General features: G+C 38.7%; 1 protein-coding gene across 2 annotated transcripts in view; it reads left to right on the forward strand.

Moving 5' to 3' along the window:
* KIF13A (kinesin family member 13A) overlaps positions 1–23,650 on the forward strand; it is an 85,733-nt gene that overhangs the window by 25,157 nt on the left and 36,926 nt on the right. Inside the window, exons 4-14 of one of the 2 annotated variants that reach the window (XM_056854166.1) lie at positions 1,270–1,330; positions 7,144–7,236; positions 9,225–9,405; positions 10,144–10,231; positions 11,311–11,445; positions 13,215–13,327; positions 16,227–16,338; positions 17,922–18,134; positions 18,438–18,548; positions 20,237–20,371; positions 21,523–21,653. In XM_056854166.1, the coding sequence (XP_056710144.1) occupies positions 1,270–1,330; positions 7,144–7,236; positions 9,225–9,405; positions 10,144–10,231; positions 11,311–11,445; positions 13,215–13,327; positions 16,227–16,338; positions 17,922–18,134; positions 18,438–18,548; positions 20,237–20,371; positions 21,523–21,653 (1,373 nt within the window). Of the gene's footprint in view, positions 1–1,266; positions 1,331–7,143; positions 7,237–9,224; positions 9,406–10,143; positions 10,232–11,310; positions 11,446–13,214; positions 13,328–16,226; positions 16,339–17,921; positions 18,135–18,437; positions 18,549–20,236; positions 20,372–21,522; positions 21,654–23,650 lie in introns of those variants that run through there. The other variant, XM_056854165.1, reaches the window with a different exon arrangement.

Genomic DNA, 23,650 nt, shown 5'->3' on the forward strand with positions numbered 1-23,650 from the left:
TTCAACCAGTGTTCCATCAAGTCCAGCATCCTTTTTCACACAGTGGCCAACCAGTTGCCTAGGAAGATAAACAAGCCTTTGCTGATAGTTGCCTCCTAACACTGGTATTCAGAGGCTTACTGCCTCTGAACATGGATGTTCTCTTCTGTCACTGTGGCTGGTAGCCACTGATGGACCTCTCCTCCATGAATCTAACTAATCCCCCTTTAAACCTATCTGTATTTGTGGCCCTCACTACGTCCTCTGGTAGTGAATTCTACAATTTAATTACTTGTTTGATTAAAGAAACACTTTTTTTTGTATGTCCTGAATCTATTACCCATTAACTTCATTGAGGGCCTATGAATTCTGGTATTGTGGAAGAAGAAGAAGAAAAATTTCTATCCACTTTCTTCACCAGACATATAATTTTATAAAGTTCAGTCATGTCATTCCCTTGGTTCTAAACTGAAAAGCCCTAGTCTGTTTTGATTTTTCTTATAGGAGAAGTGTTCCAGCCCTTAATCATATTGGTTGCCCTCTTCTGCTCTTTTCCAGCTCTGCAATATCTTTGCAGTCTTGGCCATCTTATTTCAATCCCTTTCCTAATAATCTCCAATACTGCATTTGCCCTTTTCACCACTGCCACACACTGAATCAACTTAATCATTGAGCTAAATACTATAGAGTCCAGATTCCCCCCCCCCTCAGTCTTGGCCAGTTCAGATCTTATTAGCATATATTTAAATTTAGATATTTTTTGTTCCATTGTGCATCACCCCACACATACCTGTATTGAGCTTTATTTACCACATTGTTGGCCACTCATCCAATTTAGAGAGATCCTCATGGTGCTCCTCACATTTTGGCCTCTACAATTGTCATCCCCAATTGCCCCTTCAGTATAAGTTTTATCTGTAAGAAAGTAGTTTTTCCCAGGTACATAATTAGCAGTGCTTTTTCAGATCTGGGATAACGGAACTGGGGAACTTTAGAAAAGCTTGTTATAGCTCTACAACTGTAGCTGGAGAAAAAGGTACAATGAGTAGCAGAGTACTACTTATTCAGTGCTGTTGTTGCTCATTTTTAGCAGTGCCATACCCATTTAGAAGGTTAGTAGTGTGCTGGTCCAGGTAAAAAAACAGCTGCAAATGATCAGGGAGGGGTTATCTGAATTCTAAAGTAAATAATCCTCTTTCAAATTAGTAAAAATAGATATTGCTCTTCAAACTAGAATGAGTCATGATGTCTTGTGGAAAATCTTAATTTAATGTTTCTGTTCTTATGCAGGTATTTGCCTTTGATTACTGTTTTTGGTCTATGGATGAGTCAAACACTGCAAAATATGCAGGTATAATTTTTCATCTTCACTGCACTTAGTTAATTTCCAAGATTCTGCTTCCTTCCTCCCCCATATTTGGCTTAACTATTAGCTTCTTTCTCAGTATGTCTTCTCTTGATGAGCGATTCTAGAACATTTCCCCAAACTTGGTTGAACTACACTATATCTGAATCTTGGCCCAGTTTGAAGTATGTCATATTGATAATGCTGGTTAATAAGTTTATATGAAATATTTTGGTTCATGTAAAAAAAGACATGTAATTTTGTATGATTATTTTCAGTTTTTATTTGGGAATATAATCTCATTTTTCCTCTGCAACAATGATTAAGTTCTTTGAATCCTATTAGAATTTTTTCTTTTCCCACTGTAATTCCTTGCAAATCACAGTACATCAACATCCAGAATGTTTGTTAAAAAGGGAATTATTATATCAACTATTATATCTACTGTGATAGCCAGAGAATCCCAGAGACTGGGTGGCAAAGGACTATCTATGTTCATGTAATATTCATAATACAAACAGTCCAGAGTTGGAGTACTTCGAGAGAAAAGTGTTAATTCTACCACCTCCCCAAACTCTGCTTTGAGACTAGAACAGCACTATAAATATGTTTAACATGGCTGTCAGTGTGATTAGATGCAGCATTACCGTCTGTACAGCTCTGTCAGTTTCACTTGTGTTTAGCACATCATGTCAACCATGTAATCTTTGCAGTCTGATGAATTCTGCTGAGTGTACTTTTTGGCTGTTTTGATGTGTAGATATGTGGTGGATAATAATCTGGCAAACTCTTATTATCAGTACTTCCAGTACTTCCCCATACCACTACTGGGGATGACTGTAGTTTTCTTAATCCTTAAAATGTGGAGGGTTGCCTGTATTGCTGGGGAAAATACCACTAGTGGAGATGACTGTAGTTTTCTTAATCCTTAAAATGTGGAGGGTTGCCTGTATTGCTGGGGAAAAGTCCACAAAATGTGAAGCTTCTGCTGAAGGCCCAGTGGCTGTGATAGGAGATCTGTGATCTGACCTGTCACTCAAAAATTAAAATTTCACAGTAACTGCACATGGGGCAGTGTTCCTGTTACTTGTATCAGAATATGGCACTTGGGATGTTTGTGTTAAAACATTTTCTTTGTGTTTGGGTACCTGGCCATTTACCCCAATTTGAGGAAATTAAAATGGGGAAGGAACAATAAAAGTTGGAAGGAGCTTGATCTCCCCCCCCCCAATTTGTTCTCTGCTTAATTGTTTCAGATCTGTTGAGGATAAAGGGGCACTACTGTGTTCTTTTTGACAACTGGATCTGAGTGCTATAAATGCCATTGTTTTCATTGAATATCCCTTCCATATGATTCGGGAATTCAAAAATCATTCGGGGAAGGTTAAAAAAATGGAAATCCTAAGGATCCAGCATCAGTTTTTAGATGCCAGTCCTGCATTTATTTGTTTGTTTTACAAAATTTATACCTCACCTTTCTGCCCTCACAAGGGCCACCTAGACAGTTAACAACTTAAAATATACATAATATATGCATATTTTAAAACCATTAAAATCAAGCACCCAACACACATACCTACAAAGACATAAAAACATCAATTAAAACTTTGGTCAGGAAAGAGGGATCACTGAAGGAATACCAAACCAGGGGCGGGGAGGGGAAATTCACCTGCTGGCAGAAGATGGCAACAGAAGGGGACAGACTAACCTCCCTGGGCAGAGAGTTCCTGAGCCTTGGTGCCATGACCAAGAAGGCCCCCTTCCAGGTTGCTGCCCACCTTATCTCAGAAGGTGGGGGCAACCAAAGCAGGGCCTCCAAAGATGACCATAGTGTTTAGGCAGGTTCATAAGAGAGTAGGCAGCCCTTGTTGTTTCCAAATAATATAGTGCTTTGAAGGTCAAGACCAGCACTTTGAATTGTGCCCATAAGCAAACTGGGAGCCATTGCAGATGGGACAAAACTGGTGCGATATGGTCCTTACGACACACTTCAGTCAACATCCTGGCTGCAGCATTCAGTAACAATTGAAATTTCTAAACACTTGTCAAGAGCAGCCCCACGCAGAGCTCATTGCAGTAACCTAAGCTGGATGTAAGCAGGGCATATACCACAGCGGCTAGATCTTTTCTGCCCAGGAAAGGCCACAGCTGGCTAACCAGTTGAGGCTGGTAACATACACTCCTAGCCACATCTCTCACCTGCTTATCCAGCAGTAGGCCTGGGTCCCAAAGCATGCCTAGACCATGGACCTGTTCCTTCAAGGGGAGCGCAACCCCATGCAGAACGGGCAACACCTTAAAATCCCACGGCTGAACTTCTGCCCAATAGCACTTCCATCTTGTCAGGATTAAGCTTCATTTTTATTAGCCCACATTCCAGAACTGCCTCCAGGCACTAGTTCAGGGTTTCTCCAGCCTCCCTGGGATCAGCTGGAAGTGCGAGATAGAGCTGAGTGTTATCCACATATTGGTGGCAACCTAGCCCATATCTCTGGATGACCTCACTCAGCAGTGAAAAATATAGATTCCTTGATGTTGGCATCAGACTTGCAGTGAGAATTTTGCAACCTTAAGTAGTACCTTCATTGAATATGTTTTAATTTTCCCCTGAATATCTGGATACTGAAGATTATATCAAGCCCCTTGAATAAATTGTTTTGAGCTTCTGGAAGTAATCTGTTTCCTCATACACACAGAACTAGCAGTTTTACAGAGAGTGCATGCATTGCATGTGTGTGTATCTGATCCACATGCATGCAAATGCTATATGTATTTAGGTGCACACATAAATAAGTTAACCTTATTTTATTTATACAGCTTTATTCAGAATTCTAATCTGAATTCTAACTTTGAAGACCTAGTGTTTCCCTGTAAAGTGGATGTAAGCATGTTTCTACATGGAACCCTGTGGTGCTGATTGGAGCATATCTATCCATTCTTGAACGTAGACACCCCAACTTGTCTTCTAGTAGGAATCATCAAGTAGAATATTTATATATCTCGTTTTTCTTTTGAGTTAATTATCACTTCATGCAAGAAAGTAAGTGTAGGCTGAAGCAATGCTTAAACCACATAGATCATGTTCTCATCTGTATTTTCTTAGCAATAGAAAATAGTAAAGAAGACTGCACATAGTAGCATAATTATCTGGTTAAAGCATCAAATGACTTAATGAAACTTCTTACTTGACAATTTTATTGGACAGCATTCCAAACTCTGAGGACCCACAGGATTTGTGGGGAAGAGGAAATCCTATCCCACCTGCTGGCCCCCACTTCCTTTCCTTTTGCTCCACCTGTTCATCTGGTTTCCAAACCTTCTGAGCCCAATTATCTATTTTCTTCCCCAGCCTACCTGATTGCCCATTTTATTACCTTCCTCAGTGTGCCTAACTTTACATTTTCCTCATCACTCCCTGCTCAATCAGACAATTGTGCCCCCCCCCCTCACTCTGGCTGATCCTTACCTTTTTCTTTTATGTTTAAATGCAGTTTGTGAATGTATTGCAAATTACTTGTGTGGGGGGTAAACATCTGTAGTGGTATAAATTCTTAAATGTTTTTCTCCAAATCTGGGATTACCCCACATACCCATTAACATATACCCTAGCACTGGGTTTCCAGACTTTTTGATCTGCGTAGGAGTGGCACCCATCTCTACTACATATATGGTAATATGGAAGTACTTGCTTTAGTTTGCTAGCGAAAGGGGGGGGGTCTAACTTGATTAAATTTTATGGTTGCTTATTTATTCACCCATTGGTAATTGAGTATAAGAGCAATAATTAATATACCCAAACTTGAATTAATTTAATTACCTACTTGGTGTAAAATACAGCCCAGTATATTGAACTGTGCCTAAGTTACCATTTTTTACCCTATGCCTATATGTTTTTAGGAGATATAGGTTCCCCCCCCCCAGATTTCTTTACAACTTAGCTTTAAAGCAAATAAAACGATCCTTCTCTTGTTTTCATGGCTCATTATTTTCAGATATAGGGAGAAATCAACTTGTAATTGTGCCTAATGATAAAGTTTTGATCTAATATATTGCTTTGGAAACGTTTTAAGTTAAAATGTTTGTTACCGTTTCAGAATGATTAAAATGAGTCCTAAGGAGACATATTTCATCGCTATTTATAGAAAACAGTTCAAAAATCATGTGAATGTCAAATTCATCTTATAATCACATCTCTAGCAAGTAAAATGAGATGCTAGTTTAGATCAATAGCCAGTTTTTAACACAGCACAATTTGTGTGTGTGTGTGTGTGTGTGTGGTTGCAAATCTTTTTTATTTCTTGTTTCTGATAAGCTGATAAATATTATAAGCAGTGGTCATTTTGGGAACTTGTGGCAAAATATGGAACAAGATTACCCAGTCCTATCATGGGGGGGACGGGGGGCGGGGAATGCTGTAATTGTGCCTGAATTGTGATATGTGCGCAAAAAGACTCGGTTTGCCCTAATGCAAACACAATAATCTGATCTTAAACTGAGGCACTAAGTACTCATTATTAAGATGACTTTGAGTTTGGTTTAGTTTTTGACTTCTACAGCAAAATGCCTTTGCGAGAACCAGCCAATATTCCCAATAAAGTATGTAAGATGTTAAATTACAAAGAACTGTTCCTGTAGCTGGATGTTACCAAACAATTAAAAAGAGGATAAAGAGAACGTGTTTTACTCAGCAGTGCATTACACTGTGTACTTTTATGTAAAATCCAGAGAAGAGTTGAACACATGCACGCCGCCGCCTTATGCTGAGTCAGACCATTGTTCTGACAAGGTCATTATTGTCTACTTTAGCTGCCAATGGCTCTCCAGGGTCGCTGGCGGAGAACTTAGTACCTGATTCTTGGTTTAACAAGAGATGCCTGCTGCTGAACTTGGGACTTGGGTGCAAGCAGACTCTCTTACCACTGAGCCCCATTCCTATGAGGTATACATCAGGCAAGTCCGAGTTTGCTTGATGGTCTTAATGAAGGCATTGTTTTTTTACATGCAGGAATTCTGGTTTGTTCAATCTCAGTTATAGACAAGAAACAAATTGTTGTTAAAGGTCTTCAGTTTGGACATTGCAATGTGCTGTGGCTTCTTTCAAACTGTGAAGTCTTTAATAGCTGTTCCGTGGGTGAAGGGAGGAGGGAGGAGTGAATATGTGAACCCAACAACTAATCTAGTCTCATTCTCATCATGAGCAAGCTAGATTAAGTTTGTGATAAGTAAACAGCAATTCTTTGTGAATATTTAAATATGTTGAAAATCATATACCCATATATTAAACATGACTTCAACAGTCCAAAGTTCATTCTTTCAGCATTGCTGGTTTATTGTTATCAAGGCAATTGTACAACCTGACCAGATGTAGCCTTGCTTAACTTCAGCAGAGTTGCTCTATCATGTACTCTTCAACCACACCCTAGGACCAGTTTGATACTGTTAGTTATGTTTTTTGAAAACCATGTATGTTAGCCATGTATTTTAAGAAGAAGAAGAGTTGGTTTTTATACCCAATTTTCTCTACCTTAAGAAGTCTCAAACCAGCTTACAATCACCTTCTCTTCCCCTGCCCACAACAGACACCTTGTGACTAGCCCAAGATCTACCAGCAGGCTTCATGTGTAGGAATGGAGAAACCAACCCGGTTCACCAAATTAGAGTCCATCGCTCATGTGGAGGAGTAGGGAATCAAACCCAGTTCTCCAGATTAGAGTCTACCACTCTTAACCACTACACCACACTGGCTCTCTTTATTTAAAAATAAAGCAGTTGCTTAGTTCAAGGTTTTGTCTCAATTTTTATAAATATATATTTTATAGGTCAAGAAGTAGTATTCAAGTGCCTTGGAGAAGGAATTCTTGAGAAGGCCTTTCAGGGATATAATGCCTGCATTTTTGCCTATGGACAAACAGGTGAGAGTGTTACCTTTTGTGGCTTTATATGGGAAATAATTTTTAATATATTGTCACTGCCCTTGAGACTCGCTACCCTAGCACAGGAGTCGCCATGGAACCCACTGACACATTTTCTGGTGCCCTCTTTAGGAAGTGGGGTGGTCAGGTAGGGCTTTTGCCCAGCAGGGCTTCTGCTTGACTGTTGGAGTTTTGATTGGCTATGCAGATTTTTAAACCCTATACACAAGCAACTATAAAATGACCAAAAAAAATAGTGAAAAGCTGTGTTAATTGGCATATTTGATTAACCTGCAATGTCCATTTTCCATAAGTGTATTTGTATTTTAAGATAAACATCAAAATGTAATGCTACACATCTCATAAGAGTCTGGCATAATTATGTTATCTTCCAGAAAAGTAAGTGAAACAGCCATATTGAAATGAATGTACTTTATGTTTCCAGAAAGCGGCTTCATTTTTATATTATCCATCTCAGGGCTGTTTGCTTTATCAGAGAAATAAAGGCCAGATTGAGCTTGTTCAATGAACAGTATAGACAAGACCAAAAAAAGTTTGGCTGCTATAGTTCAATGAAGTAGGAAGTCCCTGGTTCAACGTTCTATGAACTCAGTAAGCACTCCTGGGCAGAGTTACTGTATTCTAATTTCCTCTTCCTCTCAGCAATATTGGGATAATTCTGACCTATTTTACGGGACTGTTTTAAGAATTATTGATAATATACAGGAAGCACTTTCAACACCTAAAAAAATTAAATACGAAGTGTTACCATTGTCACATCACAGTATGAAAGGCTTGAAATAACCACAGTTGGGGGTTAGAGATAAAACAATCTCTTTCCAAACTGAAGGCAGATTATAAGCAACATGTTCAGCACCAAGAACCAAATGAGTTGGAGTGTTGTAGCATTTGCATATTTTTCACATGCAAAATGTGTAATTGTAATCTGTGTGGGTATGTCTTAGATGTGATACCAATTGTGTAGTGAGGTGAAATCTGGAAGTAACAATTCATAAATTACCTGGTTGTGGACACTTGCTGAAATTTTACGCTATAAGTCAAAAGTAAAAAAAATTGCTTAGCACGATAAACTTTTTAAAAGGGTTAATTGTACGTTGAGCCAAATTCATATAATGGAATACCAGAATTTTCTTGCAGAAATTTTCTAAATCAAAACCTGTAATCAGCTGTTGCTAAATCAATTATACTTTGATTAAATTACTCCTGAATAAATATGCACATATATAAACAGATCTTCTGGTTGAAGATCTGTTTATATATGTGGCTTAGATGAAATAAAAGATCAATAAATAGATACAAGTGCAAGCATTCTTCAGGCTCAAAAACCATCATGATAGGGTGGAGGTACATGGTTCATTTTTCTAGTGAGAACTTCTCATTGTTGTCTAGCTTGTGAATAGTTTGGAAGAGCTAAAGAAGTAGACAGCCTCATTTGCCACTTAGTTATATTAGTGCTCAAAGGCACAGTCTAAGAGCTTGCATGCTTTATAGAATACAAAAGATAAGCTCTCTATAGAAGATTTGCTGCTAACATTTTTTTGTACACGTTTCCTGTAATTTGAGTAGATACACTTGTACCGTAGTATAGTTCCACCTAAATCATTTTAGAGTCATAATATGGCTAGCTGCTTATTTTCGCCTGCATGACTTAATAGTGTAATTAGGACTTAGACAATTTCTCCTGTTAGTTGTTACCTTGTATGTCTGCTAATAGTGTCAAAAGAATAGGGCAATTGGTAACAGAATGCATTCTTTCTGAAAATTATCTGTTCTGATTTGTCTGTGTACTGTGTTGCATATAATTTCTATTCATAAGAGCATGATGATCAGTTATCATCTGTCACAATATTCAGGTGTACATGTGGGTTTTATTCAAATTGGGAGAGTGTAGTAAAGGAATTTCTTCAAAAAAATTCTACATTGCTTTAAAAGATGCACATTTCTTTTCCATATTTATTCCTTTTTAGGCTCAGGAAAATCCTTCTCAATGATGGGCTACACGGAACAGCTGGGTCTGATTCCACGACTCTGCTATGCTTTATTTCAGAGAATTACTTTAGAAGAAAATGACTCTCACACTTTTAAAGTTGAAGTGTCCTATATGGAAATTTATAATGAGAAAGTCAGAGATTTACTGGACCCTAAAGGGTGAGTAATTTTGTTACAGTTCTAACATAGCAGGTCAGAAATTAGTACAGTAGCTGAGGTCCAAAGTACTTGCAATGATGGCAGAGTCATATCTTTAAAGGAGGTTTTGTGCCTTTTTTGTGTAGGTAGGTAGGGCGAAGTTGAATGAATTCTTCTCGTAGCCTCACCTCTCTCTCCCCCCCCCCCCGATGCGTCCTCTGTCCCATCTGGGCTTTCTGCTGGTATTGGAGTCCAAGTGGAAGAATTCCAAGTGGAAGAAAAGAACTAAAAAGATGTAGGTGCAAGAGCTGCAGGCCACAGAAACCTTGTGTCTGGGTGGGGGTCAGTTCACACGATTGCCCTGTTTCATGTATACAGCTATTGCTTCACTTACCTTGTGTCACCTTGTGGCTCTGCACATGAAAGATAAGTACAGGTTAAACTAGTCAGAAGAAAAATATTGAAAAATAGTTTGTAATACCAGAAATATTGTTTAAAGTAATTGAGGTATATTCAGCCACTCCAATCAGCAAAGTGTAAACACTTCCTCAAGCTTAGGGAGCCTTCCTTCAGAAGAGCCCCTTAAGTTGGATGATGGCTCCTTTGATTGGAGGAAGGTTTTATGCTTTGCTGAATGGGAGGGGCTAGGTAAACCATGTTATCATTAACATTGAGCCTTTGCACTTAAAACTGAATTTTCTGGTGAAGCATGGTGTTTACTAGTAAATTTTAGGCGTTTTGTTTCACTTTGTTTCAAAGGAGTCGACAGTCCCTCAAAGTTCGTGAGCACAAAGTTTTGGGTCCATATGTAGATGGTTTGTCTCAACTAGCTGTTACAAGCTTTGAGGTAAGCAAAGACTTTACATAGAAGCCCTGGTACATCATTATTTGTTGAGCTTGCACAAAGCAGTGAGTTAATGTGAGTACTCGCCAATGTCTGTGTATGTTCTCATTTGAGAGAATATGTACATATGAATTCTGCACAAGGCAAGCAATTAGAAACCTTTCCAAAATGAATGGACAGTATAAATGGAGTATCTTAATTATATATATTTTTCTTCAATCATAGGAAAATCAATATTAGTATGCATTTTTGCAGGAAGAAAAGTAACAATATACCTATGTATCTCCGATTATAATATTCAAAGTAAGAAATTACTTGCTCAAGAGTTGTTAATGGGGGAATTATATTATCATTTTACTAGCCTCTGAACAGATATTTCAAATATTCAGGGACTGGTATATCAAACAACTTCATTCTCTTAAGCCTTTTTTGTGAGGGGAGCTTTTTTAAATGTGAAGTTCATCAATAAGTATATTGAGGTGAAACTGGTCAGTGTATCAATTTTTTGTTTTATATGTACTGAAAAGGTAGTGATTCTAAGCAAAATTATTCCTTAAGCCAATTAGTGAAAAAGATAGTACTAGCAAAAGTAGATTGACATACTGTTGGCTTAGATTTATTTGAATTGGCCTGTTTAATCAGTAAATTAATACCTTATGTAATATGGCATTGTGAACATGCTCAGGTGAAACTAAAGACAGGAAGAATGTGTTGAAATTGTGCTTAAACGTAATAGAATAAATGATTACCAAATTCACTGAAATTTCCCTGCCCTTTTCTGAGTTAGCTCTGAAACCTAAAGGCCTGAACCTGAATAGGTAGGTCTTGTAATTTTTCTGAAATTTTTGCCGGGATTTTGCTGAGTCTGTAGTAGGAGGCAGTTCCATAGGGAAGGAGGCCAAATATATGCTACAACCTCTTCCCGCCTGTGAACTGGCGCCAATACTAATATGCACTTCAGAATTGCTTCACATTTTGTAACATTGGACTAACATGGTGTTTAAAGTAAGTTGGAAATATAGCTTAATGGGAAGAATAAGCTCATTTGTCATTTCCATTGTTCCTCTTATGATTCGCTTCAGGATATTGAGTCATTGATGTCAGAAGGGAACAAGTCCCGAACAGTTGCAGCAACCAACATGAATGAGGAAAGCAGCCGCTCCCATGCTGTATTTAATATTATAGTAACTCAGACACTTTATGACCTGCAGTCTGGTGTAAGTAGATTCAGCCAAAGGACTCTATAAAATCGGTTACACCCAAACCTACTAACTAGTAAGTCCATTTCAGTGGTATGCATTTCCAGGTAAATGTTTAAAACAACGGGGCCAGCCTCAAAGTTTAAGAAGCTTTCGATCAAATTCCAGTTTGCCATTGTGTCTAAAAACAGGCACCTGATCAAATTAGAGTTTCTTTCCTCCTCACAAATTGGGGATTCTGAAATAGAAAACTGAAGATTAATTGAAGACCTTCCAAAGCTTGGAGCTTTCAGTCACACTGCAGGCAGGAGCATGGGGAGGAGGGGAGGGAGAAAAAAGTGGAGTTGGCACCCGTCATAAACTGAGAGTGGTCTTGGCATCTGAATGTAGTCTTAAGATGCATACCACAGAAGGAACATTGAAGGAATTAAATGTAGAGAAAGCAGCTAGATCTAGAACTTGTATTTGTACTGTTGTAGGTGTATCAGCATCATTAATCTAGGATGAATATCTAAAGTAGTTCATTATTAATTTAGGATGAATATCTAAAGTAGTCTAGGTAACCTGACATTTTAAACTGCATGCATGAGAAGTACATAAAGATATGGACAAAAGAGTAAATGAAATCATCTTATCATTGGTAGATGCATTATCTGTTGGCTACTGTTTTGCAATTACAGATGTTAAAGTGTACTCTTTAATTAGTATGGGATTTGTAATTGTTTTGATCTTACAATATTTCTTAATTGCTGCCCATGTGCCAGTAGAAATGGACAAAACAGGTTAGACTGCAGGAAAATTCTGAAAGCAGTTAAGTCAAGATATGCTGACCAGTACCCATTGGAAAGTTCCACCTTATACATTGTGAAAGAAAGATGCAGTGAGGTTGATTGTAAGGACATAGGAGTGGGAAAACTGTACCAGATACCAGTTTCTGCATTAGAACATAAAAACATTCTAGACTGAGTATCTTGGTTTGGTTCCAGGACAGGCAGACAATTTGACTTCTTGTTTCTGGGAAGAATATTTACTGATTACCTGAAAGACAACATATAGCTAGAGTCGTTCACCCAAACATTCAGATGGGTAGGTGGGACTGTCCTTTTAAAGTATATTCTCTCAAAATGCATATGGGGGTTGCTTGTTTTAATATTGCCCCTTGGAAGTCTCTGGTTCACATGGAAGGCCAAAATGTTAGGGATGACTACTAGGCTATAAGCATAGCATAAGCGAGGGACAGCATTCTGTACATTCAAATTTCCCAAAAGGTTTTGGTGAGCTCTTACATACCTGCTCATTCACTTGTGTGAATGCACAATTGATTCACACAAAGAACATAACCTAAACGTAAGTGGAATCCTGTTTTCTTTGGGTTGGGGTAAAAAGATAATTCCAGACATGCATCTTTTGTTACAGCTGTCTAGGCATCTTCATTTATGCCTAATGGCAAAAGTAATTTTGACTGTGCTAATACTTGGTACTGATTCAGTATCATCAATTGAGAAATGGGCTTACTTATTAAATTTATCGCTTGCTAACCATTTTGTAGGTAACATAAAAGTACTTGCATGTTTAAATATAGTTTGTGAAAAAAATGGGTATTTGGTACATTAATTCTTTACCTTAAAAGAATGTAAAAGTAGCTACAACAAGACTAAAGTATCTGTTTGAGATAGCTGAAGAATATCAGCATACTTGCAGTTCTTCTCATTGTTTGTTTTTGCACTGTGTAAAATTTTTAGAAGTCTTATTAATGTTTCTCTCTGTTCTTAATTGTTTCTGTTTAGAACTCAGGAGAGAAAGTGAGCAAAGTCAGTCTGGTAGATTTGGCTGGAAGCGAAAGAGTATCTAAAACTGGAGCAGCAGGAGAACGTCTGAAAGAAGGCAGCAATATAAACAAGTAAGGGTATTGGTAAAATTAACTTTCTGAAGAAACATTCCTTCTAGTTGTATTTATCGGAAGGCTTTTTGAATAAAAATTCTGATCTGGAGGCTGAATTCTGAGTATGTGTTAAGGTGTTATATAAAGTAGCCCCTTTTTCTGTAGGCTTTTTCCATTGATGACTAAAATATGACTAAAATAACAACTTTTAACGTGGAGTGACAGCAGCAGTCCTTTTAATTAAAAGGTGTTCCCAAGTTACAGTAGCCTTATGAACCCATTTGCCCAGGCAGCTGTGAGTGTCGCATCAACTTGCAACACAGAGGTAATGTGAATCTTGCAGAGTTTAAGAGTCCTTAGAAGTCTTACTGCAGTGTGTTATAAAAACGGAAACAGCACACCAATGTTTAAGGGTGTGTAGCCTTTGAAAGAGCTTGTCCTCTCATAACTGAAGCAACAAGTAGCGACATGACACTTTAATATAATAACTAGGGGTGTGTACCAAATATTTTTGTATTTTTCGGATTCAGGTATAATAAGCCTGAAATTTTTCAATATATCCCAAAAAACCCGAATCCCCATACCAGTGTGGGTTTTTTTCCAGCTTTTTTTGAATATCTGAAAATTTTCAAGTCTATTGTACTCCAAGGAGAATCTTTGCAGGGCTCTGGGAGTGATTTTGTAAGGTATAGGCACCAAATTTGCAGCGGAGCTGCTGGTGACTCTCCTTAGAAGAACCCCCAAGTTTGGTAAAAATTGGGTCGGGGGTCCAATTTTATGGGCCCTGAAATAGAGTGTTTCCAAAGGATGAAAAATGGGACCCCATGACCCAAACTTTACCAAACTCAGGGGCTCATGTAAGGAGAGGCACCAGAAGCTCCCCTGCAAATTTGGTGCCTCTACCTTTAAAAACCACCGTCCCCCCAGAGCCCCTCAAAGATTTCCCATAGGTTTCAATGCAGCCATGTCTTTAAATTTTAAAGAGCTGCCAAACCTGCCACCCAGCACGAATCAGGCAGGGATGGGTTCAGCGGCTCTTTAAACATTTAAAGAGCTTTAAGGAGCCCTTTGACTGAAGCCAGAAAAGCTGAAGAATTTCGACTTTTTTGAATACTTCTTTTTTGGCTCCATTCAAATGGCACCTTTTTTTCGGCCGGAAAAAAGGCCTTTTTGGTTCACCATATTGTAATGCACTCCCCTATTTAATAATTATTTTTTTTTTCCACAGAAACAAGGAAAGCAACACTATTGCTTTTAATCATAGAAATTTCTTTAGGAAGAAATTTGTTGACCTCAAAATGTTTTAAAACTGCCTGATTTGATTCCTGTAAAGCTGTACTGTTTTCTTAAGAAGCAACTGACCAGTCATTAAATCACAAAAATCTCCTATTTAAATAGCTTAATAATAGGAGTTTATTACCTTATATACCCCCCTTAATCTACTCAAAATATTTAATGAGGGAGAGAAGGTGTATTTTGACACTCGACCAGAGCATGCCAATCTTGTGGGGCCCCTAGTGGGAGGCTGTATGGGACCCCTCAGTTGATAGAAAGGGCCAGTCACAGTCATCTTGTATGTAACAATGAGTGAATGAATCATTTTGGCAGCTTGTAATAGTATTTAAACATTTTTGTACTGAATGATGCATATTGAAGCTGTCTGTATTTGGGAATATACATGTCCATTTTGTTAGCATTTCCTCCAGTGAACTTTGGTGCAGGATTTTGTCTGCATGTAGGTCAACTGCATGTGTCCAAGCAGTCTCTCATATCAAGGAAAGATAAAATATGAAGCCTTATGGGCATGTTTCATATTAGGCTGCTAAAGAAACACATTCAAAGGTCACAGCAAACATCTGTCTGTCTGTGACCCGCACAAACACAGCTACTGCTTTTGCTCAGATGCTGTTCTCCCTCTCCCCCTCGTGCATGTTGGGCAAATGGAGGCTTCCTCGTTTGAGAAGGGTGAATAAGGTTCTGTTTCACCCTTGCAAAGTGGGATTCTACACTGGGGATTAGACCAAGTTTTACTTTGCCCTGGCACCTGTATTTGGATGTCATAGCAAGTTGGCACTTGATTTGTGACTTCTTAGACCAGGAAGCCTTCAATCCTGTCCAGCGTGCAAACAAAGGAGGGAGGGAAGCACACGAGAACAAGTTGCATTTGTGTGTATCAGAATTGGTGGCTTGTCATAACATCTGAATGCAGCTGCTGTGCTGTTTCTTAGCTACTTAAATGATTATTTTATTATATAGTACAGTAAATATACTAGTCATAATATGAAATATGCCTGAATGAGTTACACGCTTTCAAGTATATTAAAGCAAATCCCTTTTTATTACATTGCAGTCCCTTTAAAATACTCAGCACATAAGTGCAAAAAGATAATAGTTTATTTTCTTTGTTAAAGTATGCTTAAACATACTGTTTGTTTAAAAGCCAAGTAGAATTACAGGTTTATTACCATCTAATGTCTTGTTTATTAAATTGTCTGTTGCTGGTTTGGAGTGAAGCTTTCCGTTGCAGAACAATTTGGGTTTAAACTGTTTCTTGGGCTTAAACATGCATTCCTTGTGAAATCTTACTCTTTGCTCCTTCTGTCTGTTGTATCTACCCAGTTTCTGGGAGGTCTTTCCTTTGACTGTGTGTGGTACCGCATAGTAGTCCTATTATAACCTACTATTGGTGTTCCTTCTGACCTAGAAGTATGTCGCTACTTTGTTAATGCTCCTTAATTTCAGAAGCTGGAAACTCTGTGGTTCATATAATGATTGGAATTAATTTATCTTCACACATTTATTTTACATTGCAGTCTGTTTTTTTCTTCCTTTCAGAATTACCTTTTATTATATATTTTGCTGAATCAACATATCTATGTTACATGTTCAAGATGCTGACAATTTGCTGCTTCCCTAGGTCACTCTCAACACTAGGTTTGGTTATCTCATCACTTGCAGACCAAGCAGCAGGAAAGGGGAAAAATAAGTTTGTGCCTTACAGAGACTCTGTTCTCACATGGCTTCTCAAGGTAAAATACAATTCTCTTCTACTCTTAAAGGAAAATGGGTAGCCCTTGAAGTGATGTATTTCTCTATTGTAATCAGTGTACAAGCATCTGATTTTTAATGAAGACAGAAATATCCGAAATTCCTGGAATGATAGGATATACTTCTTCCCCCCCACCCACCCCGGTGCTATACCGATAATCTCCCCTGTTGCATAGTTAATTCTACATAAGGTTAAATCCTGCCTCCTAGGACCAGAAGGTAGGGCAAAAGGTAGGATCTTTCCTGTAGTTCCTAGTTCTCTTTTTGCATCTCTTTGGGGGGAGGGGATCCTATGTCTTGCCTTCCACTTAACTAGGATATTTCTCAGGATGTGACCCTGTTTTCCCTCTCCCTTCAGTTACAAAATTCCTTCCTGGCATCTAAAAGCAGTCTTTATCCTTCTGCTGTGAAGGAAAGAAAATTGCACTCTTCAGATATCTATAGGACTTCTGTTTTCCACATAGACTACACCAGGGCCTAAAGAACACACAAACCTGTTTTTCTTTCATATGCCATCCTTAAGGAATAGGGTCTCCACTTCATCTTAGCTTAGGGGGTGGGCACAGCTTTGTCTTTCTTCTCTTCCAAGCTGTCCATTCCTGATGGTATCTTGGCCCATGTAGGAGGGCCGCCGTATGTGGAAAGTTCGCTGCAGAGGAAATTTGTAGAGCCATCCTTTGGTCCTCCATCCTCACTACCACAAGGTATTGCAAAATAGATACTTTCACCACAGGTGAAGCTGCCTTTGGAGTGTAGGGTCCTTCAAAAAGTGCTCACTCCATGAGGACACTGGCCCCCATTGCAGTATTTGGAAGTTGGAGACATCTTATTTCTGTCCATAGAATCTTCTGCCCATAGAATGTTCTGCTTTTGACAATTCTTATATAGAGATCACTTGTACACAAGGGGAGAAAGAATTCTACCTGAAGAATTCTTGTGGATAAGAGGTCATTCAGTCACTTTGAGTAGGAAGGCAAGTTGGCACTGGCTTTAGCAACATTTATTTTTCTAAATATTTTATCCAGCTTTTCCTCCACACTTGGTTTCTCAGAGTGGCTTACAAAGTAAAATATATAACAACAATACAATTTTAAACAAAAATATTTAACTAAACGTGCCCACAGTACAATCTTAAAACGATGAGCCCTGAGGGTGTACTGGAGTGGGGATTATTACAGTGGCACAGCCAACACAAAGATGGCCACCGACTGCAGGCCATGGGCTAAAAACCGAAGAGCCCTTTGGCTTGCTTCTGGTCACAAGTAGGCTTTAAGTTACCTGCAAAAGGGGAAGTGACAGGTGCTTATCCTGGTTCTTATTCAGCTGGCTCAAACATTCCCAATTGGATGCCTTCTATATTCTCCTTTGCTTACTGTGGTGGTTTGTCATTGCCTGTTTAATTGTTAAACTGGTTTCTGTAGCTTTTTTAAAAACAAAGGCAGTTGAGAAGCGCATAATAATTTTTGAAATAATATGTGTTAAATATGGTAAAATGGTACGTTGAATGGTAGTTTTTTTCCATCTGTTCAGATTATTTGATGCTTTCTATAAATATACCCCATAGGACAACTTGGGAGGGAATAGCCAAACAGCCATGATAGCTACAATCAGTCCAGCTGCTGATAATTATGAAGAGACACTCTCTACACTGAGATATGCAGACAGAGCCAAAAGGATAGTTAATCATGCTATAGTAAATGAAGATCCAAATGCCAGGGTCATCAGAGAACTACGTGAAGAAGTAGAAAAATTAAAAGAACAACTTTCTCAAGCAGAGGTAAACACTGTCAGCATTTTACTTAACTGATAATTTTCAGTGACATGCTGTAAGAGCGATACAATCAAAAGCATACAACAACAAGTAGAAATAGGTGCTTAATTTTGCCTCTCAAAATGGTTCTAAAATAGGTTCTGAAATGGTTTTGAATTGGCTATAAGAATTGCACCTCACAGAATTGCTTGAAGAGAAAATCTTTCTCTGAAATCCTTGTGGGAAGGGAGGGATGCAACTAGAATGATTGTTCACAGGCCTTCCCTTCTTGAGAACACAATCAACAATTGTCATTTTCTGACTATTAAGGCTATGAAGGCACCAGAGTTGAAAGAAAAATTGGAGGAATCTGAGAAACTGATAAAAGAACTGACTGTCACGTGGGAGGAGAAACTTCGGAAAACAGAAGAAATTGCCCAGGTATTTAAGTATTTCTGTCTTTATATTAAATACTTGATTGGTATAACTTAATATCACTGAGTTTATATGAAAGATATGAATGCACTTTATATTTCCAATGCAGAATTGACAGTGAACTTTGCTAGCACTTACCAAATGTGTGGGGTTTTTTTTAATATTGTTAGTGGAAATGCTATACTGGTAGGTTGCTAGCACAAACCTTCTCCAGTGCTTAAATGAAGCAGTGCTCTTGTATACTGTGCACAAAAATAAAAGTGGACTCCTGTATGGCAAATAAGTTCAAAAGCTCTGATTTCACTGTTCTGGATGCTTGAGTACTAAATAGTGCATGCTCACTTCTGCTGGTATAGCATACTGGCCATAATTCAGGTAAAGTAGGAAGTCCCTGGTTTTACCCTCATCACTGTAATGCGCTCACTATGGGGCAGTTAGCAAGACACTGAACTTCAGCGGTGTTCTGTCCCTCCAAATCTGCAATACGGAGAAAATGGCTTGTGTTACAGGGCTACATGATGACAGTATTAAAGAAAAGCTGAAGTGTTTCACAGTTAGGAAGGGGAGAGGCTTAATTTATTTATTTTTCAACATTTTGCCCGTGAAATTTGCGAGGGAATTTTTAACTCAAGGCAAATCACTCCTGACTTGATTACATAATATGACTACTTTGAGACCATTAATCAGTGTCATCTTCATTAGCACATCTAATACTAACTGGGAGTCAGTTACTATGAAATGAAAGATGAGAAAATGAGTTTATATTCAAAGCCATATTTTCTTTTTAAATAATTGAATATATTGGTCAAATAACATTTACCAATACACCGGAAACTGTAAAATTATATTTTTCTTATAGTTTCAAATGAAGCTGGCAGAGCTGGGTTTAAACACTGGTCCAGGAATCCCAATCTTTTTGAGCCTGCGGGCACCTTTGGAATTCTGACACAGGGAGGTGGTCACAATCACAAATAGGCTGCCGCAAGAGGTGAAGCCAACCACAAAATGTCAGGGAGCCACTTTATACATAACAGTAACGGCGCCTCTTCAACATGTCAGGAAGAAGCTCTGTTTAATAGCATGCATTTTAATCTGCACAGCCAATCAGAAGCTCTACTGGGCAAAAGCCCCACCTAGAAGAAGGAGAAGAGTTGGTTTTTATATGCCGACTTTCTCTACCACTTAAGGAAGAATCAAACCAGCTTACAATCACCTTCCCCTCCCCTCCCCTCCCCACAACAGACACCCTATGAGGTAGGTGGGGCTGAGAGACGGTGACTAGCCTAAGGTCGCCCAGCTAGCTTCATGTGGAGGAGTGGGGAAACCAGCCCGGTTCACCAGATTAGCCTCAGCCACTCATGTGAAGGAGTGAGGAATCAAACCCAGATCTCCAGATTAGAGTCCACCGCTCTTAACCACTACACCACCTAGCCCCACTTGCTTCCAAAAGGATTGGAGGTGCCAGGAAAGGTGCTGATGGGCACTATGGCACCCATGGGCACCATGTTGGGGACCCCTGTGCTACTCTTTTTCACAGCGTGAAGAGCTGAATTCTTGCATCATTGTAGGAATGGGGATGACTTGCACTGGTGCAGATTAATGTGTATTTTGCTTTTATTTGTGTTGTGTTCAGATTTGATACTGCCCAAGCTAACTGTGTCTGGCAAGCTTAAAATATACTGTGTGCTTTGTAGGAGAGACAAAGGCAGCTAGAAAGCATGGGTATCTCCCTTGAATCTTCTGGCATCAAAGTTGGGGAAGATAAATGCTATCTGGTGAATCTAAATGCAGACCCCGCACTCAATGAATTACTGGTTTATTATTTAAAGGTAAGAAGGAAAGTGAATGGCAAATGCTTTGGAGCTTCTTTTTAAATGTACTAGCTTAATCAGAATTTTATGGCGCTGGATGCTAAAATGTAGACATTAAAATGGTTGAAGATTTGTTTGCTAAGCAAGTTTTTGTATAAAAACATATTTTTGTAATATTCAGTTTACGGCAATGAGAAATTGTTGAGATTTTTTTTTCTATTAGTGCTGCTTTGTAGTTGATTAGAAAAGATTGATTTAAAGTGTTGCCCAGCTTGTTTCTTCCTCTAGCATTTTGTAATACTTTTGGTCCAGAAACTGAAGTTTAAATTCTAAACTTGCATTCTTTTGTATACACACAGCATGGCTGTATTCCCTCACATAGGGATTTAGCTATCACATTCATGTACCTCGGGGGGATATGTATGTAATTTATCAATAAGCATAATCATCAGTGTGCATATTGGCAAGGTTTGCGCTCTTCACTGAGCTCTACCTTTGAGATTCTGGGATTTTTTTCCTTCTCATGAATATTAAACAGTACAGATTCTGGTCTGCCATTATAATGCAACTGGGATGGACTTGGTTAAGCTTCAGTTACGAAGTTGTTCTTATGATTGGTCCTAGCCCTTTAATTCTTTCTTATGGGGGATTGCATGGAAAAGATATTTTCTTAAACATTTCTAATAAACCAAACAGAATGTTCTAGTGCTTTCTGTTTGAAATACTGACTATTAAATGGTGAAAACATTACTTGTTTGCAAAGGTCATTTTGCTGTCCTTTATATGTAAAGCATTGGGTTGGATATATTTTTGCTTGTCCAAGCAGGGCCTCAGGGACTCCATCTTTAGCTACATTCTTCTGTGCCACACCTCACATTGTCCCTGAAAGTTTCTCAACCCTCTGGAGCAGGTTTTATGCAGTTAAAAGATAGGAAAGATTCATTTTGTGGTAGGAGCTCATATTTCATACATCGACTTGGCACTCCTGCCATACTTTTCATATTCTGGGAAATCACTTAGAATGCTCTCTAGGACATAGATCACATTTGCCAGGCAAATAATATTTCACTGTACAATGAACTTGATCGTAAGTCTTCTTTGTGGGTTTTTGCACAATGATAAAAGCAAAAGCAGCAAGTTTTATTTTCATCGCATCTGTCTTTAACTAGGATCACACCAGGGTTGGCGCAGATACATCTCAGGATATACAGCTGTTCGGAATAGGTATCCAACCAGAGCATTGCTTGATAGATATTACAACAGATGGAGAAGTTTCTCTCTCACCAAAAGAAAATGCAAGGTAAGCATAATGGGTTTAATACCCTGTAAAATTTTAACATATAAAGTCAACTGACAATTCAGTTCAGATTCCCAAATAATGTAAGAATTCGTGACCTTATGAAATGGAGACTTCTAATTAACCAACAAGAGAGTCTTGGAGTTCCTAAGGTATGGTCTTAAGCATGCACTTAAACTGAGCGGAGAGGAAACAGTGTTGAAACCTCCACCTAGAAATCCAATGGGAAGCAATCTTCCGCTAGGGGTATGTGCATTTGGATATGCTGAATGAGCAATTCAAATGAAGCTGAAAAGCCAAAAAAGTTTTTGGCGTTATGCCAACTTTTTGGGTTTCCCACAGCCCATGTAAGGTCACGGGAAAGATTTTTTTTAATTCAAATAAAAATTAAAACTCATTTGCAAGGCTGACGATTAGACTTTAAATTTTAAAAAGCCTTTAAACTTTGGCTGGTGCTCTGCTGGGCTTCCAGGTGGGTTCCACTGGGCTGGCAAAGGTCCCCCTCCCCTTTGCTAGATTCCTCTGGAAGGAAAAATCTCCTGTTGCCCTTTTCCTACCCTTTGGCTGGTTTCCTGGGCAACAGGAGGGAGGGGGAGAGGCATCTCGAAGGGACAAATGGAAGAGATGGCTGGAACTTTCCTATTTGGCCAATGGCTGGATTGCATTTTGCACTGCATTTTTGCTAGGATGCTGTAGATTGCAACAACCTATAGAGAGGGGAAGGTGGAAGTGGGGCAGAATGTTACAGTGGCCAGTAGGATTCCAGGTTAGGGACAACACCGCTCTTTGGCCAATCACAGAAAGTGTTTTTTGCCTGGATTTCTGTCACATTTTTTTGTGCATGGCCAAGGAGCATAAAAAGGAGGTCTGGTCCAGCAAACCTCATTCCAGGCAGAGGTTTCAGAGAGTTCAGTGCCAAGCTTGGCATTAGCTGCTGCTGCTTCCTCTGAGTTTCTGGTGCTTCCATTGCTGCATCCCTTGGATTACTGCTACCTGCATTGGATTCCTGCTGTCTGGAGAAGAAGAATTGGAAACAATTGAAAACTCCATTGGATAGATAGGGGAATCTCTTTCGGGGACCCATAAAAGTGCCCCCCCCAACCCAAACTTCACCAAACTTGGGGATTCTTTTAAGGAGAGTCACCTGCAGCTGTGCTGCAAATTTGGTGCATCTATCTTAAAAAACAGCCCCCCCCCCCAGCTCTGAAAAATTCCCCATAGATTTTAATGACACCAAACATTTTGGATATCCAAAAGACGCCGAAAAAAAAACCATTTACAGGTATAGGTATTCAGCTTATTTGAAAATTTTCAGGTCCAATAAACATAAATCTGAAAAATGGTGCATACCCCTATTTTCCAATTCTGGTTTGTCAGACAGCACCAGCAGGCTCACCATATGATGGACCTTATTCTGCCTCTGGGTTCCTCCTGACCTAGGCTGTCTGTGAACTATATAACCAAGGTCTCTTGATGTGAGTAGGAAAGGGTGACATGATCGCCTCAGTTGAAATAGTTTGATTTGTTTGTCCTGTGGCATGGCAATAGGAATTTATTTAACTGTGGCCTCTAAACAGGTTATCATGTCCTTTTTTCTTCATTACTCAAATACTTATTTAATAATATAAGTGGAATACAGGACATCTGTTTCAATTAACTTGTTGACTGCTATGGGTACTTGTTTAATCTCGTTGATTAGTTGTCTTTAATTATACTTTAATCTTTTTCTAAACTTTTTTGCAGTGTTAAAAAAATAATCAGAAATATAGTAGAAAAATATTTTAGTAAGATTGCTTTTTAATGTAAGTTACCTATCTTGGTCTGATTTTAGCATGATACACTATTTTACCACTTAAAGAGATGGTGCTAAGTTGTAGGACTACATAAAATACGATAAACATAGATAAAATGAGCACATTTTTTCCAATCGGCAAGATGTGTCTTACTGTTTTGTATTGCAGTGCTACAATTTAAAAGCTTAGAACGTGAAACAGATGGTA

The sequence above is a fragment of the Euleptes europaea genome, chromosome 8 (assembly GCF_029931775.1).
Source record: "Euleptes europaea isolate rEulEur1 chromosome 8, rEulEur1.hap1, whole genome shotgun sequence".
In the NCBI taxonomy this organism is placed as follows: domain Eukaryota; kingdom Metazoa; phylum Chordata; class Lepidosauria; order Squamata; family Sphaerodactylidae; genus Euleptes; species Euleptes europaea.